General features: G+C 32.4%; 1 protein-coding gene and 1 long non-coding RNA gene across 2 annotated transcripts; one reads left to right on the top strand and one right to left on the bottom strand.

The window, feature by feature from the left end:
- Positions 1-3,002: 3,002 nt before the first annotated feature.
- Positions 3,003-7,631, top strand: LOC122609138 (vesicle-associated protein 1-1-like). The gene is made up of 8 exons (XM_043782199.1): positions 3,003-3,252; positions 3,347-3,417; positions 3,602-3,683; positions 4,742-4,857; positions 5,654-5,806; positions 5,913-5,954; positions 6,391-6,468; positions 7,231-7,631. Exons 1-8 carry the CDS (start codon positions 3,201-3,203, stop codon positions 7,336-7,338), a joined length of 702 nt encoding a protein of 233 aa, XP_043638134.1. The 5' UTR covers positions 3,003-3,200; the 3' UTR covers positions 7,339-7,631.
- A 1,826-nt stretch (positions 7,632-9,457) lies between these two features.
- LOC122584725 lies at positions 9,458-18,097 on the bottom strand. Its single transcript, XR_006321580.1, has 3 exons — positions 17,671-18,097; positions 17,486-17,571; positions 9,458-9,649 (listed from the first exon to the last, which is right to left on the bottom strand). It is a non-coding gene; the product is annotated as an uncharacterized LOC122584725 (long non-coding RNA).
- Positions 18,098-19,044: the final 947 nt, after the last annotated feature.

Consider the following 19,044-nt stretch of genomic DNA (forward strand, 5'->3'; position numbering starts at 1 on the left):
TTTGTACCACTTCTCTTTCAAATATAACAAGGTACACATTCATATTGTGTTATTCGGTTAATCATCTAGTTTATAACTTCTCGCTTTTACACTTTCTTTAATCTTAACTTGCCCCAAAAAACCATCAAACTTCTAAAACTTGTCCCTTTTTAACCATTTAGTAACCAGATACCCATAATGGCAGTAAAATCCTGTCAACGTGGATATGACATGGCATAAACTAGTTTATAAGGATGATGCGCCACAATTGGGTTCGTTAATGACTTACATTTGGTATGCAATTGAGGTTGTAGTCTTGTATAGAGTCCTCACATCACTATCACGTTTATACACTAGATCATGTCATGTCATATACATGTCAACCAAGTTTAACAGTAATTTCTGGTATCCGGGCTACCAAATGGTTAACAGGGACAAATCTTAAAAGTTCGGCGGTTTCCTAAAACCTACAAAGGTAATATGGTAAAATGGCAAATTAATGAAAAGTACGTTCGATAAGATAATCAAGCCCACTGCTAATTGATGTATTCCTAATAATTAATTTTTCTGATATTGTCAATTGCATGACAAGTAAAACAAGAGATAATAAACATGCCTTTTGATGAGCGTTATGTCGTTTTCCTTCCTTCCACCGCCTAATTTGCCCGTCATTCATAGTCCTAAATCGTCCCTTGAAAGATCTGATAAAATCCCAATAAAACAACATATCTTTAAAAACAACACATTCACTATCTATAAGATAAAAACTTGAAGAAAGGATAGGCACACACGAATAAGACTTCATTTTATATTTCTTCAGCTTGGAGATTACGGGAGAAGGTGGCTGCCTACACTTTAACTTCCTCTTCCTTTGCTTGAGAGTCAGATGCCGCACTTGCATTAACTACATATAATGTGAAAGTAGAGTGTCAAACTACAAGAATTGGCTAATTGCCAGATAAGAAGGGGAAAGAAAAAGCAATTCGAACCACATGGAAGACAAAAACTAGACCTAATGAGCTGAAAATTGTTTTTGCATACACACATTGTGTGAAAAAAAAAGAGTAGCATATCTAAAAACCTATCCATTCTCTCGTCAGTCATCAATATCATGAAGATCCATAAAATCATCAATAATGATCTTACACGTAAAGTAAAGAGTATTGCTGATTGGGTTGCAAATGTATGTATGTGCTTATTGTGTTGAAACTAAGCACATCCGTGGCTGCTTTCAAAAAATACTTTGTCGCCTCAAAATAAGTAAAACAAGCAGAAGTTGAGATACGTATCCAAACTCTTACAAGCGCATTTCAACTTTCATAGAAGGCAATAAATCATAAACACCTAAACATGTGCAGTCCCAAACACCCTCTAAAGGTACTTAATCTAGAAAGTGCGTTCCAATGAAGACATTCAATCATGCTTAAAGACAACTAAACAAATGCTTATTTCAATACAAAGCTTATTTCTTTTTGATCCAAACACTCAGAAAATGCTTATTCTGTTTTTAAAAAACACAATAAACACTTGATTACACACAATCCAAACTACCCAATAGGCCGATACTCGAAAAGACTACATCTTTATTATTTCAACAATAGTGGTTTACACATATAGGCATATAATCATAATATAATAATATATAATTCCAGAAGTTAAAAAAAAAAAAAAAAAAAAAAAAAAAAAAAAAAAAACCCTGAAATACTTACAGATTGAGGAAGTGAAGGAAGGTGAGTGGGGGGGAATAAAAGGGGGCGGAAATTGGGGGAAATGAAGGAAGGAGTGATTAGGGTTTTGGAGAGGGATGAAGAATGGAAGAAATGGGTGAGGCGGATTTGGGGCTTAAGAAATGATGCTTGTATAGATGAACGGAGAGCGACGACTGATCGGAATTTGGAGCAACATCGCTGCAGCAGCATTGTCACCGGCGTATTACTTTTGAGTTTTGAGGTGGTCACAACTTACTTCACCTCTAAACTAGTGGGTGGGTGGGTTACCTTTTTGTGTCGAGCTAGATGGATGGTGAGTTAAAGCCAAAATATCCACTGTGATTATTAAAGTCGAAGCTCGAAACTAAACTGAAGCTTGACCGGGTATTTGTTAAGCTTTGATTTGGTTAACTAGTCGATATTTCAAATTCGGCTTGACTCGATTAAACTAGATATTAATTGGAACTAGTTGTATGAGCTTGATAACAAGCTTGACTCAATAATTTTCAACTCGATTCAATTATATTTTATGAATGTTATATTTTGATATATTATATAATTTTTATTTTTTTAACGTCGAGTTAATAGTAAGCATTTGAGACTCCAAAATGATATCCAACTAAATCGTATGTAAAGTTTGAATCATGATTCGCAATCTCCTCATGGACATTATTCTAAAGAGGATGTCGAGGGAGAAACTCACACCCAAAACCTATGTTGGAAAACCTCTTTCTTATCTCATATTCTCATATGTTCCTCATAAATGGGTTAATGTAAATTTATGATGGAAAAAAAAATATAAACTAATGAAACAAATTTATGATTATTAATATAATTGATAATTAAAGTTTTCTTTAATTTCATACTTTTTAACTTATAATTATAATCATAAGAGTTAAAATTAATAATAAAAGTTAATTTCAAAAAGTATAATAATAGTAAATGTTAAAATTAAAAGTATTTTTTTTAAAAGGTGTGAATCAACTGATTACAACAAAGGATATAACTTACATTGTTTTAATTGGGTTAACGCTAGAGAGTTCATTACACTCGATACTTTGTTGGAGGAAAATTTTGAATTAAACTACTTAAAGACACAACATTTAGTCGAGATAAAATCTTGCCCCCTAGCAATACCGGATCTTAATTTGTGTGAGATAACTTCTGCTATTGAGCTATTTGCAGCATTGGTAATTAAAAGTAAAAATTAAGTTATGTTTGGTTGATAAAACAATTGTCATTATAATGGTCAAAGTTTATATAATATATGGTCAAATATGAAATAAAATGTTTAGAAGAAAGTCAAACATAGTATTTGGCCTCGTCGTCCTTCCTGGATCTCTCCGATTTTGAATCATCCCCTTGTTTTTCTCTCCCAGTAATTACTGGATCATATTTAATTCTCCAACTTCCCCAATTTCACTCACATTTATATTTTTTATTTTATTTTTTTTGTTTTTGAATCCAAAATTTACAAAAAACAATAATAATATAATAAAATTGAAAAACACAATGAGTACAGGGGAGCTTCTTAATGTCGAACCATTAGAACTCAAATTTCAATGTAAGATTTTCCTATTTATATAACATTCGTTATATTATGTTTTTTTACATTAATATATAATTTGATTGTTTTCTTTCTTTCTAAATTGATTTAGTTGAATTGAAGAAACAGATCTCTTGTTCGCTTCAATTATTAAATAAAACCGAGAATCATGTAGCTTTTAAGGTAACATGCTATTATACTTGTTGATTTTAATGTTGTTGTCGAAATTTAAGGATTTTGTTTGTTATAATTTGATTAGGATTTGGACTTTCATTGATAGATTGTGTTGCATGATCAATGATATTTATTATTTTGTGAAAACTGATTGGTTTTTTGTGTTTGTTGAATTTTGGATGGAATTTTTTAGGTGAAAACGACGAATCCGAAAAAGTATTGTGTTCGTCCGAATACGGGAGTTGTTTTGCCTCGATCAACATGTGATGTAATGGGTACATTGTCTTTCTTTTTCTATATCGTAAGATGTACTATATTTTTTTGTTGTTGAGAATTGATATTAAGGCCTCAACCATGTATTCTAATTGGTTCTAGAGATGCGGGCATTTGGTAAGTGTCACGCTTTTAATTTTTATCGAAGCCAATAAGGATAAATAAATTTCTGGCCATTAGGTGATCCTTATTTACCTTGATCAAAATGCAATCAATTGGTGTTTTCACAATTCAATTTACATGGTTTTTTGTTTATGTTGCATTACTATAAGAATTAGAATTTCATCTACTTTGTGACCATCCCCTCATTCATGAGGTCTTGTGTTCAAGCCTTGGGGAGGACATAGGAAGTCCCTTTATGAGGGGTTGGCTTGCGTATACCCAGGTTCAAGTCTGAGGGGGCTGGGTTTACCTCTATTAATCGTCGTGCCTTCTGGCAGATTAGTCGGGGGTTTTTCCCCATCGGGTATTTGAAACAGACATTTCTACTTCTAGGGAGCTCTCTAGCATGGACCTGGTAAGACAGCGTATGCTAGACCTCCCGCTATTGAATCGCGACACGAAGTTTCCTGCGAAGTTCACCTTTCAAAAAAAAAGAAGATATTGTTGATACTAAATACAGGGTTATGAAACAATTACTGGTAGTAAAACTTATCTATATCTTTTGTGTAAGTGTCAAAAAGAACGCAGACTCTTGCAAGAGCATGTGATTTCGTACATATAATGGATGTTTGATAGTAGAACTGATTATTTTCTCCCATTTTCCCCCTTAAAGTACTCATTCTTGCAAGATCCTTTATTTTTATTTTTATATTTTGCATTTTCAAAACAACTTTGGTTTCTTTGGATAAAAAATCAAGTGTCAAGGTTTGGTGATTCATGTACTCAAAGATTTATGTAGTTCCAAGGATTGTTTGTGAGATTATTTACACAGAAAGTTGTTTTTCCACTCTTGTCTTATTGTAAGCACTAGTACTGATGGTTATCTTCTGCAACTTTTTTCGAAACAAATGGATTTTCTATATAATGCGTAAGGGCTGAATTTTTTGTATTCTGACAGTAACAATGCAAGCTCAGAAGGAAGCTCCTCCTGACATGCAATGCAAGGACAAGTTTCTGCTTCAGAGTGTTATTGCACCCGCAGGAGTAGCCGCAAAGGACATTACCCCGGAAATGGTAATTACTTGTTTCATTTTCTCCAGAGGTGCAAACGATTTTAAACAGATTTGACTATCCAACATTGTGTCCATGTTTTTGTTGACTTTTATGAATAACTAACTAATGTTTTAAATACGATTGATTTAAACCATACCTTACAATACTAAAGTAATTTTGATGAATAAGGCTATATATGACTAGAGGCTGTTAACTGGTAAGTGTTGAAATGCACTCCCAGCCACTTGCAACCCATTCGATCCATTCCAATTTTATCAGTTTGTTAAAGTTTTCCCATTTGACCCGTCAGAGGTAAAATAAAACTAACCTAACCTATGTTTGTATATGTATTGGCATTGCCACCTGTATGTAGAGATGGCAAAATGGCCCTGTTATGGTTAGCTAACGGGTTTGGATCAAAACCGGTTACCTTTAATATAAAATTCATAGGTTGGGTGGGGTCAGTCAGCTGCAAAAATTTTTTTGGGTTTTTGTAATTGTTTTTTATATAGAATAGGTGCATTAAATATGACTGCAAAGATATATTTTACAATACTAATGTATCTTGTATATTGAGGAAACAATTTATGAGAAACATACATTTCGAATACCCTTTGGGCGAATTTCAAGCTGTTTGACCCTTTTTGTTATAGGCTAGATATCTCAGTTCACCCATTCCTGTAATTAGAGAAAGAACATTACCTACCTTGACCCATTTAGGCATTTATCCATAACTAGATTGAAATTGCCACCTTTACTTAAATGACCTCTTTGGATCACTTAAAGTTCATTCACTCATGGTGGTTTGGGTTTACAGTTCAGTAAGGTGCCTGGGCGTGTTGTCGAAGAATGCAAATTGAGAGTGGTATATCTGCCTCCACGTCAACCACCTTCTCCGGTTCTTGAGGAGCCTGACGAAGGGGCTTCACCCAAGGTATCATTTGATACTGGTAATGTGAACGGATCTGAGGTTAGTTTTCATTCAATAGGTGTTTGCAGTTTCATATTCATGAATATTATTACAGCATTAATCATTTTGTAGTTTATAATATACTACATCTTGTTTGTGCTTGAAGGCTCCAAGACAAAATGTCGATTCTGATGACAAATCTTCAGAGGTCAGTTTATCAGATAATGGAAATTGTCTATTCTATTATCCCACAGTTTCTGTCTATCCAATGAAAATGATCCACCTAAAACCTTATGAAAGTCAAGCATACTATATTTCAATTCGACAAGTCATATTGATGCAACCTTTTAGCAGCACACGTTTTACTATCGCAACACGTCTGATTAGCTCATTGCGTGTTGCTTATGTCTCCTTTATTTGATGTATTTCAAATTTCTATTAACCGATCATATCACACTGTCATGACTCATGGCTTGGGGTTTAACTTTTATGCATTGGGAAAGCAAATGCGTTGTTTTAAAGCGTTTATGCGTCCCGTCACTAAACAACCTCCAAGAAGAAAAAGGACCCCATGCTCATTGTTTTTTTAGTTTTTGGTAGTTAAGTTGCTTGAAGTTTTAGATTAATAGCTCATGAATATGCAGGCGAGATCTCTCATTGCAAAATTGGTCGAAGAGAAGAATGCTGCTATTCAACAGAGTAACAAACTTCGTCAAGAAATGGTAAGAAATGATGTATCTCATATACCCCCTCTTGTTTGAGCTTTCTAAGCCTTTCTTTAGCGTTGACAAAGTGGGCAGGTCCAGCAGGTTGGGTAATGGTCAAAATGGGACCTTTTTTTTTAGGGTTTAGTATTTGTGAATGTAATTAACTATAGAAGAATGTCTATAGTGCGAAAAAACTAAAGTTGTGTTCATTGTATGTAATTAACTTTCAAATCTTGTGCATTGTATGTATTCAACCAATCAAAATCTTACAAGTGGCAACCTATATGGTTGCCACGTATACCCGAATACATACAATGCACATGATTCAAAAGTTTATTACATACAATAAACACAACTTTAGTTTTTTCACACTATAGACATTCGTCCATAATTAGTTACATTCACAAATACTAAACCCTTTTTTTTAATACCTATCCTGGCTGGGTCTTGTTGTTAGTGTATATAAGCAGGATTATAAGAACCTTATTAAATAATTGTCAAAGGTTTTAATCAAGTTTTAAGCTTTTTGGCAACTTTTGACGTGTTCTATTTTGTGTATGTTTGTATCTTTACTTGTTTAACCTCTTAGAGACACATCAACCTAAATCAACCCTTTTTTAAGTAGATGTGTCTAAATTGCCATCTCTCATATAAGCTCTTATGTGTTGGTCTCGTCCTTAATGAATACATTTGAATTGCATCATAACAAATGCTAAAACTCACTGGTTTGCTTTTCCCTTGATTATCATTTATCTTTCTACTTGGTATAATGTACAGGAACTCTTGACGCGTGGAAGCAACAAAAGTCAAGGAGGTGGTGTATCGATCATTGTGGTTATTGCCATTGGCTTGATTGGTCTAGTTATGGGCTATCTCCTGAAGTAATACTCATTCATGGTTGGACCTCAAATTCGTTTTCTTCCGTTACATTTGTCAAAATTAATTAATGTAGAAAAGAGAAGAAATTCATGATGATGTTTTACAAATTATTTACCCTCTTGACTTAGTCTCTTAGGGGGGTTTAGAAGAAAACTGTTATGTCAGGGTAGTTTGATATTATTTCCATTTCCATTTATATTCTCATAATCAATTGTTGTATATTCTTTCGATCATTTTGTTCCAACAGGTTACGTTAGGCCCTTTTAGGCATCAAAAGATGCAACAAGTCTACAATATCATTATTATCGTTATTTATTTTTTTTGTTAATAAAATCTTTTTGGGACTAAATAAAAGTTGACATACTAAATACTCATAAAGTTGAACCTTCATTAAGCGATTAAAGAGTTTAAATTTGTGTTGGCACCAACCAGATTGTGATGTTCATGGGTAAGTTATTAGATATTAAAAGCGATGAAAAGTTTGTAGAGAATTTTTGAATCATGTGTAATTATAAGTATATTACATGTGGTAAAATTTATTTACATGTAAAAGTTGATATTGGTTCAAACGAGATTAAAAAATGTTTGGTAAGAACATGTGAAAACATAAGTAATCTGATATGTTCAAATGTTTTTGAGATAGTTTAGGAGCAAGAGTAGATGTAAGATTGTTTGTCGGTTGATACACTTTGTATTCAAATGGTTGATTTTAAATATTTTTAATAACAATATGGCAATTAGCTACAGTAAATCAAGAGCAAAAGGATATAGAAGCTTGAGTATAGAAGCTTGAGTAGTTCAACCATTTGATATTTGTAGAAATTGTTTGTAACAATAAGTAAATTTTCTCTATTCATATATACCTTCCCATATGTTTTATGTTTTGGCCCGACTTTGTGTCTCTATTCTCCTTGACAATATTGTCTCGATGCAAAATACTCTATAAAACTAATTTGGAATTTTAGAGAATTGACATAAGAACTTTCCATGAAGCTTCGTACAGGACCACAGTTAAATCACATTTGTCCCCGACACACAAACTTATACGGTGACCAATCTACTTAATACAACTAAGGGATGAAAACAATAATACAGTATATATACTTGGTACTTTAATCGTTTATGGGGCATACAGTAGGATGTTGTTTGTAACTCTTGTACTTTGTTGTCGATAATAATGATTGATATCCCTTGAGAATGATGACATATATACATCAATTTCAAGGAAGTTTCCTAATGTTAATCATCTAGACCCACCCACGACATAATTATAATCCGATTTTCACCGTAACCACATTAAAGAATTATAAAAATTAAAGTTTAGTTAACAAAGTATATTGATTAAAAACTATTAGCCAATGAAGGTCAGTCCAACTGGTCAGAGACACTCCCGGTTTTACCTAAGGTCTTGAGTTTGATCCTTAGGGATGACAAAACCTTTGGGTTTTTCCCTCTGAATACTTGTAATGGCCCATGATCAACATCTCCTTGTCTAGGGTACATGCAAGGCTTCATTATTATACGGTGAGGTTTCCCTGATGTCGTATGCCGACTGAATGGTCGAAAAAAAATTAAAAACTATTGAAAGGAAGGTTGAAAAAGAAAGTCCCAAAGGATCCAAACTCACAACTTCTTACTCTGGAGACTAGTATAGTGATGAGTAAAACCCAAGCTACACTATTCTTTCTATAATGCAAATTCCCAATGTTAGTGAAACTTATTAGGGTTTAGTATCCGAAAGCGTAATGAACTTTTACACATTTTTTATTGTATGAATGAAACTTACATTTGGTGTATTGTAGGAAGAAACTTTGTAAAACTGTTCAAATAATGTAACATTTTTATGTGCGCCAATCAGAAACTTACACATGACAGCTCATATCTTTTGTCACGTATACAATTTTACATTATTTGAACAGTTTTCGAAAGTTTATTCCTACAATGCACCAAATATAAGTTATATTCATACAATAGTAAAAATATAAAAGTTTCTTTCATTCCTAGATACTAAACCCTACTTATTATTATCAGAGGCATTATTAGAAAAAAGAAAACTTCAAATATGGTAAAACTAAAAAATCCATAAAAAGTAAATCTAAAATAGGGAAAAATATTAAAAACCTATTAAAAAAAAAAAACTTTTAAGAATTCATGAAAATTTTTAAAATACATGAAAAAATTTCTCACTTGCTTCCCACTTATTATCACCATTTAATTAGGAGTAGTGATGAATGTACGTACAACAATATTTAAACATTCCCAAATCTCTAGCATGTCTAACAACCAACACCATTATCCTCAGCTCCATCAGTAAAATCTGAATACAATTTTATATTAGAATTATAAAACTAAACTTGAAATTGATAATATTTTTAAAAGAAAATTATTGTAGACAATGCTAGACCTATGCATAAAAATCACATGTCTTGGACTATATAATTCATTCACTTCAAATCTTTTAAAATACTTACTTTAATTTACATAAGTATGAATCTTCATGTACAAACTTGATTAATTTTTCATATAAACTTACTATTAATTATTTTTTAATCTAGCTTAGGTCGATGGACCAATATGTCAGTCCAACATAGAAACGTCTTTTGCAGTACCGTACAAGTACAATTTGTAGATAATTTAATATTTCTAAATTTGAAAAGCGTCATAAAAACCAATCGGTAGTTTTTCACATTGTTGTAGCTAAGGTACACACACACATATATATATATATATATGTAAAACTATTTAAGAGATATGTCCACAGCAAAACACATGCTTTTTTTCCATAACAAATCCACATATCATCACTAAAAACTTCTTCCAATTCCAATATATATATATATTGAGCAATATAAATAATTAATAATGCCTGCTTTGCCATTTATAGTGGTAGCAAAGGTGAAACTTCTCGGGTTGTCCAAATACCCATTTACTGCTAACCCAATTCTAGCTACCTTGATATGGCCTTTCTGTTTGAAAGCACTATATAGTTTGAGACCTATAAAAGACATTTTTGCAACCATTGCACATGATTCCAATCTCTTTGTTTTCCAGCTGGGCCGAATAATCACAACTCCTAACGCCCCAGCTGGCCGTCCGAGAAGATGGGAACGAGCTGTCCGGTTAGCTCATGACAGGATTCTAATGGCCCAACGTTCTGTTGCTCTTGCAGCCGACGACGATAGCTTTCATACTGTTTCAATGGTCGCTCTTTAATGATATTAAGGTAGTACTAGCTAGCAAAGCAAACTAAACACACACATTCAATTCCGGCCTGGACCTTTGGATTGTTGCTGCCCGCCCGCAGTAGATACAATTGATTATATCTATAAGGTGTTTTATTTAATTTTTATATTTAATTTTATCATATGTTTTTCAATATATTCATTCATTTATGAATATGATCATATGCGTCTTTTTTTTTTTTTTGTGAAAAAGGATTAATTGTGATAATGACAGTTAAAATTAAGTGTTATTAATTAATACGAACATAGTGTCCGCGCGTTGCAGCGGCTAGAAAGCGATGACAATATAAAAGGAAGGCGGTGGTGGAGATCAAGGGCGACGGTGGAGAAGGAGGGCGGCGGCGGGGGTGATAGAAGGTCGAGGAGAGCGTGTAATGATTAGAAATAATGAGGGAAAAGAAGGTATATAAAGGTTTTATGTTTATGTAGAGGTGTAAGGAGTATTATGGGAATACTGAAAAAAATGTTTAATTTTCATAAATAGAAAAAGCAATATGTTTTATAGAAGAGTATAGAATTATAGAAGAGTATAGAAATATAGATATAAAAGAGTATATAAGTTACATGCATGAAAATTGGTATTTTATATACAGTTTTAAACTATCAACCGACAACTTTTATTATATCTAAAGCTGAAATACAAATTTTTATGCACCCTGAAAGTTGTTGTTAACAACCACAAATCTGTTATTAGCAACACCCTCAATTTTTTAAGTTTTTAGAGACATAACTTTACAACCTAGCTATAGTTAAATTCTTCAACAAAACTTTCTATTAATTTGAGGCTTTAAATAAATCCACAATTATTTTATGCATTTTTTTTACATGATTCGTGAAAATATACCAAAAATGTACTCGTAATATATATTTTTCCGTCATGTTAAGAAATTGACAATTTATATCGCAAATATATAAGACGATCTAGCTTTTACTAAATTTATTATATATGATGAATGAAGCCAAAGTGAGCAATCCTACCACGTCTTTTATTTTGGAATTTAAAAGAATTGACATAAGAATCCTCCACGAAGCTTCCATCACAACCTATTTTACATCCTATCCATGTTGTCCCCGAAGAACAAATTAAGGATTGCCATTCTACTTCAATTAGGGCAAAACACTAAATTATGTAGTGTAATTAAGTTTAGAGTGTTGGAATATATAACAAATATCATTAAACACGAGTACGCAACGGAAGCAAATAAAACAATGTAATCAAATAATTAACCTTGAAATAAGATTAAGATTACCTTTTAATGTAGATGATAAAGTGAAGAACTTTATGAGGATTTGAAGTAAATCTCTCTACGTTTGCACACTAGACACCCCGTATATCGTATGCTAGTACCTTGATTACGAACCAAACAACCCTTTGTTTATTCTACCTAAAAGTCGAAAACCGAAAATCCCTTGGAGAGGGGATTTCGGCCGAATCCAAGAGAGAAAAGAGGAGGAGTTTTGTGTGTGAATTGAATGAATAAAACCCTTGATTAAGCCCTCTATTTATAGGGTTAATTCTTAGGGTTTTAATCTTGGTGACCAAGTAATCTCAAGGCCTAGAAGCCTTGAGAATTTCGGCCCCCTCATATATATATGGAATTAGAGTCCAACTCTAATTTTCCTATTTCACCTTTAACCTCCTTTTAATTAATTAAATACAATTAATTCTTTAACTTATTTAAATTAATTATTTAGTGATCAAACTAATTAATATATTACTTTAATACATTAATTAATAATATAGAGCTACCGTGTCATTTCGTGTGACCCCGTAGACTTAAATCATTTCCGGATTTACGTTCATTTTACGTGATCATATAATAACAGCTCTCACTTGAGCTCGTAATAAATGAAGGTAATAACATTGGTTAGCGTCTAGCAACACGCCAATGCTCTCAGAAATATTTAAGTATAGTTTCTTAAAATATATTTAAATGGTTGAGGCATTTATTATCCCTTTGTTCAGCTACCGTGTTAAACATGAATACGGATCAATGTCATTTCATGATTTAACGATTATGTTTCTCATTTCATCACTACTTAATATTACCAAATATAATCGAGACACGTCTGGATTCATTTGGACATGGCCATGTAAACATCTTTAATAATCCCAATGAGGGCCCAGTGGTATCGTTCTGCAACTATCAGTTGAAAGAACAAATCCTGTATTGACTACACGTGTCAGTCATCATACTTCAATACACTTTCTGAAAATAGCCCTTTATGTACTCCCTTATTTAGGAGAGTTAGAACTATATCAAGTTAGTGCAATTCATACATGCTGACCTGCTTGTATCTCAAGTCAAAGGATCAATAAAGTAACCATTTACAAATTTCACTTAATGACGTCAATCCATAAAATGATAAATTCGTTAGTGGGGTAGTCCGATATGCATCATATGGATACCATGTGAGTTTGGTGAGACCGACCATTATATATTCAAAGAATTAAACATGCAATGGACAATTTAGAATGACACATCAAAACCTTATTAAATCCATCCATACCCATTATCGTTTCTATTCTTAACCCAAAACCTTTTTGTAACTAACTTTGTTTCTAAGAAAAAGTTGTAAACTTAGTAATATGGGAAAAGTGTTACTAGCTAGATTAGCCAAAGCATATACATCCTTTGGAATGTTGTAGGGAAAAAATAACTTATATAGATTTAACCTTTCATCTTTTTGTTTTTTAAGGTACCCATCTTTAATTTTTACTAAAATAGGGTGTCACCTTTCATTTTTACTACTATAAGCACTCAACTTTTATTTTTGTTAATATAGGATGCAACTTTTCACTTTTCTAACATTTTAGTTACCCAACTATTATTTTTATTACAATGATAATTAATATTTACCCATTGTCTATTCTCTTTGACATAAAATCAATACCTATTTTAATTTTAGTTTTAAATAGGGATGAGCATTTAGACCGAAACCCGTGACCCGCCCGTGACCTGGACCTGCCCGACCCGCCCGTGACCCAGACGAGCCGGTTCTCGGTTCATAAAATTCGTGATTCTCGGTTCTCGGTTCAGGCCGGGTCAACCCGCCAGTAAAACCCGTGAAAAACCTTAAGTGTTAGATAGTTGGACTAAGTGTGGGCTTTTGAGTTTGGAGTTCAAAAACGTGCTGACTGCAGACATAATCAAACACATATATATGTGAATGATGTATACTGGTAAAAAAAGAAGTACGAAGGATGGAGATGATAGGAACCCAAATATAGTATTTTAGCACATAAATTTTCGCTTGATGGTGGGCAAATCTACGATATCTATATCTGAAAAATATATATAGAGAAGATAAATATAGAGAGAAAATATAGAAGGAAGGAGATAAGAGACTATAGGGAATATGATGAATTGATGACCAATGAATAGATATAACATAAAGGTTTTTCCATGTTAAAAAAATAAAAATAATAAAGATAATTGTTAAGCCTTGAAGTGGGGTTGGATGAAAGGTGTTTGAGATGCCACGTAGTACTAGATCACGTGATTCTTATTTCTCTATCTTTATATCTCAAAGTTTTTGTCATTTTCTCACAAGTTTTCCCACTTTTCAAAAACCTTTTCCACTACTCAAAAAGCAACACAACCAACACATTCATCTGTTGGTCATAACGGTTTAAAAATTGGAGAAGGAAAAAGACGAAGAACATGAAGAGAAGATGAAAACCACGATCTTTTGCATAAAAACTTGGAGCCTTGTTTGTCTGGACAGATAAATCGCAGCAGATATTCAACGATTAGAATCTCATCAGCAACTTTTCGGGTCAAATCATAAAAACTGAACCCGACCCGGTAGAACCCGAGCCCGAACCGCCCCACCCGGGGAGTCAACGGGCAGGGTCTCGTTTCCATTTTCCATGTATTTTCGGGTCACGGGTTTACCCGGTTCGGGCCAGGTCGGGCCGGTTTTCAACCCGTGCACATCCCTAGTTTTAACCATTAGATTCATAAAAGTAATATATAAAAATATATATGATGCATAACATAAGATACATATATGATATCAAAGTAATACTCATCATAAACCATTTATTCATTAAATAAAGTTAAAAAATTATTATATAAACAACAACAATGACTTTATATACAAAGATATTATATATATATATATATATATATATATATATTGCCGGTTGAGCTAAGAGAAAAAAAAGATTGAATTCTCTAGCTTCTGATTGGCTGTTGGTTTTATTTTCTTGTGTTTTGATTGGTTGAGTCTATTCTTAGAAATGATTTAAAATTTATTTATAGAAGGATCTTTTCATTAATGAAGTTAAATATAAAACAAATATATTAGTAATTATATTTGGAATTTAAAGAAGATGCTTAATACTTGATACAAACAAATTATTTAAAAAGATATAAAAGTTTTTAGTTTTGATTTATTTTTAATTTAACTTGAACATAATAAAAACCAAATTAATATATGGGTTGGTAGAAAAATAGTAGCTTATCAACATTATTACTATATATTTTTAAACATGTGATTTTTTAAAGTTCGTTTAAAAGAATCGGGATTATGTACTCCACCATTATTGTTCATGCAAGAATTATAACTATTTATAGTGTATAATTTTTCTTAAATTTATAATTAAATTTTTTTAACAATAAGAGTTTTTTTAGCCTACATAAAGATTCATAGAAAGCTTTATATATAATATATGTTTGTCAATTAGAACCACCCCAATTGGGATGACAGGTTATAAATCTTTAACCTTAATCAGACCCACTAAAGTTTCATATCTTTATTACAACCAAGACCTAACTTGCGTCAACCTGTAGGTTTGTGTGTTATTAGGTTAAATGGGTTGTTATTGGATCAATTTAGTCAAATTAGTTGTTTTCGAGACAAATTGGTTGACGGGTTGAAATGTCAAATGTGTGGTTTTTTTTCAAACGGGTCAATATTAATTATAAACAAATTAATATAAAACTATTTCAGGTTGGGAGGTAGACCTAGAGGTGTACAAAAAACCGGCTTGAAACCCGAACCTGAACCCAAAACTGGTCAACAACCGGGTCTGACCCAACCCGGCGGTTACTAACCGTTTGGGTTTTCGTTTTATATCTAGTTGAGATCGGGTCTGGCACGGGTTTTGGTCAAAAAAATTTGGTAAAACCTGGTCAATACCCAGTCAAAGTTGGTAAAACCGGGTTGGGTTGGGTCAAATCCGGTTTTGGCCTCATTGACCAAAAAACTGAGTCGAATTGAGTAAAAACCATTTTTGTACACTAGGTGGACCTGACAACCAAAAGAGCCAACCCGAACTAACCTGAAAAAAATCAAGTTGTCGGGTTGGCAGGTTGAGATACTTGACCTAAAAATGTTTTCTTCAAATTGAGTATCGGGTTAGATTGACTATTGACAACCTTAACATGATATACCCAAAATTACACGTGTGTAAAATTTTATCTGAACTTTTTATTCAATCTATCATATTAAACTTCATATATCAATAAACATGCCAAAAAAAAAATACTAATATCATAAGACTCATAAAAATATCAATAGAACAATCTTTACAATTAAATTAAACTATATGCTTTTTTTTTTCTCTTTCACAATACATTTTCTAATAATTTGACGTATATTTTTTGCAATGTATGATGCATATATCAATTTATCTTTTTACCCGATTGGTTCATATATCAATTTATCTTTTTACCCGGTCACCGACTGGGTTTAATCTAGTTTAAAAGGTTTTCGATTCACTTAGTTACAAAAAAGTTTTGGGTTAAAAATAGAAACGGTAATGGGTATGGATGGATTTAATAAGGTTTTGATGTGTCATCTTAAGTTTTGATGACAAAAATAATTGTTTTAAGTGACATGACAAGCTACGTGAAAGCTAAAATGAGCTTTTTATAGGTTACCTAAATACATGTTGGTGTTCAAGTATACTTTAATACCATTTTTCAATAATTTTTTATAATGTAAATAATTAATGTAAAAACTTATCCAAAAGTTACATCCTATTTTAACAAAATAAAAGTTAAGTGACCAAAGTGGTAAAAAAAGTGAAAAGCTGCATCTCATCCTAACAAAAATAAGAGGTGGGTGACCAAAGTGACAAAAAAAAATGAAAGATTGAGCCTTTACGAATTTTTTCCCCAATGTTGTACAAAAGATCTCTTTTTCTGCAAGTGTTTATTTGGTATGAATGGAAAGACTTTTGGGCTAGTAGTGGAGATATAGGTTTTGAAGTTTGCAATTTTTGGATGGCAAATAATCTGTGTTAGGGTTATTGCAGGTGTTTGGAAGGCTCATTGGCTGCTTCCATTTGGATGCAGATACATTTCTTCAATCCATTAAAAAAAGTTAAATACAAAAATTTATACATGATTCAATCCTCTTAATAAATGAAGAATGATCTCCCATTAGAAATAATGGGGCTACAATACCCAAACCCACAACAATCCAACATCTTTAATTTTGTACCCTTTACATAGTAAAAATATATATATATATCAAAAAAAATATATATATATATATATATCAACTATAAAAAAAAAATGTAAATAGTGAGTCATTGTAAAAAAAGTTTGTAACCCATCAATCCAATCTTAAAAGTAAAATATATCAAATTATCTGATCTTAGACTTAAAAGTATCATATATACCCAACCCAAATTGTTATTTTAATTACCAATAAATATCAAAAATCATTTACTATTGGATTAATTAGTATACTCGGCCTTTTGCTCCTTTTTTTCTTATCGACATCATGTAACATTCCTCATTCTATTTTGCATGCCTCAAAAATCAGTTTAAATAATTTTCTCCACAAAAAACCAAATATTTTAAATCTCATATTATCTCTAAACGATATCAAATATAACACCTCATATGTATCTACTATGTATTACCACAAGCTTTTGGATGATTTTCACTGACCTGCTAAATGCTTGCTTTACCACGAGTTTCCGCTTAGCTAGCCCACACAAAACTTTCACTTGTATCAGCCGCATTCTTCAAATCATCTAAATTACAGAAAAAGAAAAAAAAAACATTAGAAAAAAAAAAACACAAAAATTCTTTAAAATATGATATTTTGGAAAGGGTGTATATTACTGTATGACCTTAATTTGAGTAAACGGGGATACATGCAGTAGGATACCCCCATGAACAAAATATATAGGATGAGCTGCGAGAAAACCAACAAGAGGAGCGAATGGTTCAAGAAATGGGATGTACGGAGATATGTGAGCAATAGTCTTTTCCCACAAAGTGGGTTCAGTTAACACCGGCATTGTCGTCATTTCCGTGAAGTTTTTTATGCATTGTAGATCCAAGGGTGGTGGAACAGGGCAGGGAACCTTGCTCGATAGCAAGCGTGTTGGTATCAGTCTGAACTTGTTTTTGGCTTGGAACAAATGATTAAACATGATTTTTGTTGTTAGATCGAATTGGGGGCTCAAAGATGAAGAACGAGGTACCTACAGATATATATATATATATATATAGAGAGAGAGAGAGAGAGAGAGTGTTGTGCGTGAGATGAAAGCATTTCTCAAATGTAAAAAAGCTATACCAACCGTAAGAGGCTATGTGTGTGAGTGTGTGAGTGTGTGTGTGTGTGAGGATAAATGGTATCCAAGAAAGTTTGATATAACTTAACAAACATAATACATGAATAAAAATAATTGATATAGATACCATTTGTTAAAAAAAATGAATATATTGTAAGACACCTTCCTTATGCATTGTAAGATCCTTTGTATTGTTGGATATTTACTTGCAGATGTGATCATTGGTAGAGTCGCGTGTTGTGGAGACCTTCATATTTTTAAGTCTAGACTCTAGAGGGAAAAGAAACATGCCAGAGAATGAATTACAAACTCAATTCATTAGCGTGTAAAAAAATCATCGCGTGTTGCTAATGAAGTACAAACTCAATGGACACCTTCATATTTTTAACTCCCCCGTTACATCTAATACTTCTAGCGAAATGGTTATGAGTTTTTACTTCATGAATTTAGAGTATATCTTACTCAGTATTATTAATTTGAATATAGATTTCCTCTTAGGGGAAGATGTTATAGAGAATCTTATTTATTAAGAAATTCGGTTCCAAATTGATATATATGGAAAATTTGAGTTTAAAAAAAAAAACCTAGTCTTGATATGCCACATGCTGATATGGTGATGTATATCTCATTTCACAATTGTAGTCAAAACCAACAGGACCGAAAATGTAAAAAGGGCTAATACAAAGTATAGTAACAAAGAAAAGAAGGACCTTAATTAAAACTTAAAGCACATGTCATGATAAAAAAAAGACTAAGAGGGTGTTTGGCCTAGCTTATTTAAGGAAGCTTATTGCTTTTTTGGCTTTTATTTCATAAAACAAGCTATGTAAAGTGTTTGTTTTAGCTTATTGAATGTAAGCATGCTTATAAAAGCTACTTTTGAAAAGCCCTTTAAACATTGGTTTTTCAACACAAGCTAAAAGC

The sequence above is a fragment of the Erigeron canadensis genome, chromosome 1, assembly GCF_010389155.1.
Source record: "Erigeron canadensis isolate Cc75 chromosome 1, C_canadensis_v1, whole genome shotgun sequence".
NCBI lineage: Eukaryota > Viridiplantae > Streptophyta > Magnoliopsida > Asterales > Asteraceae > Erigeron > Erigeron canadensis.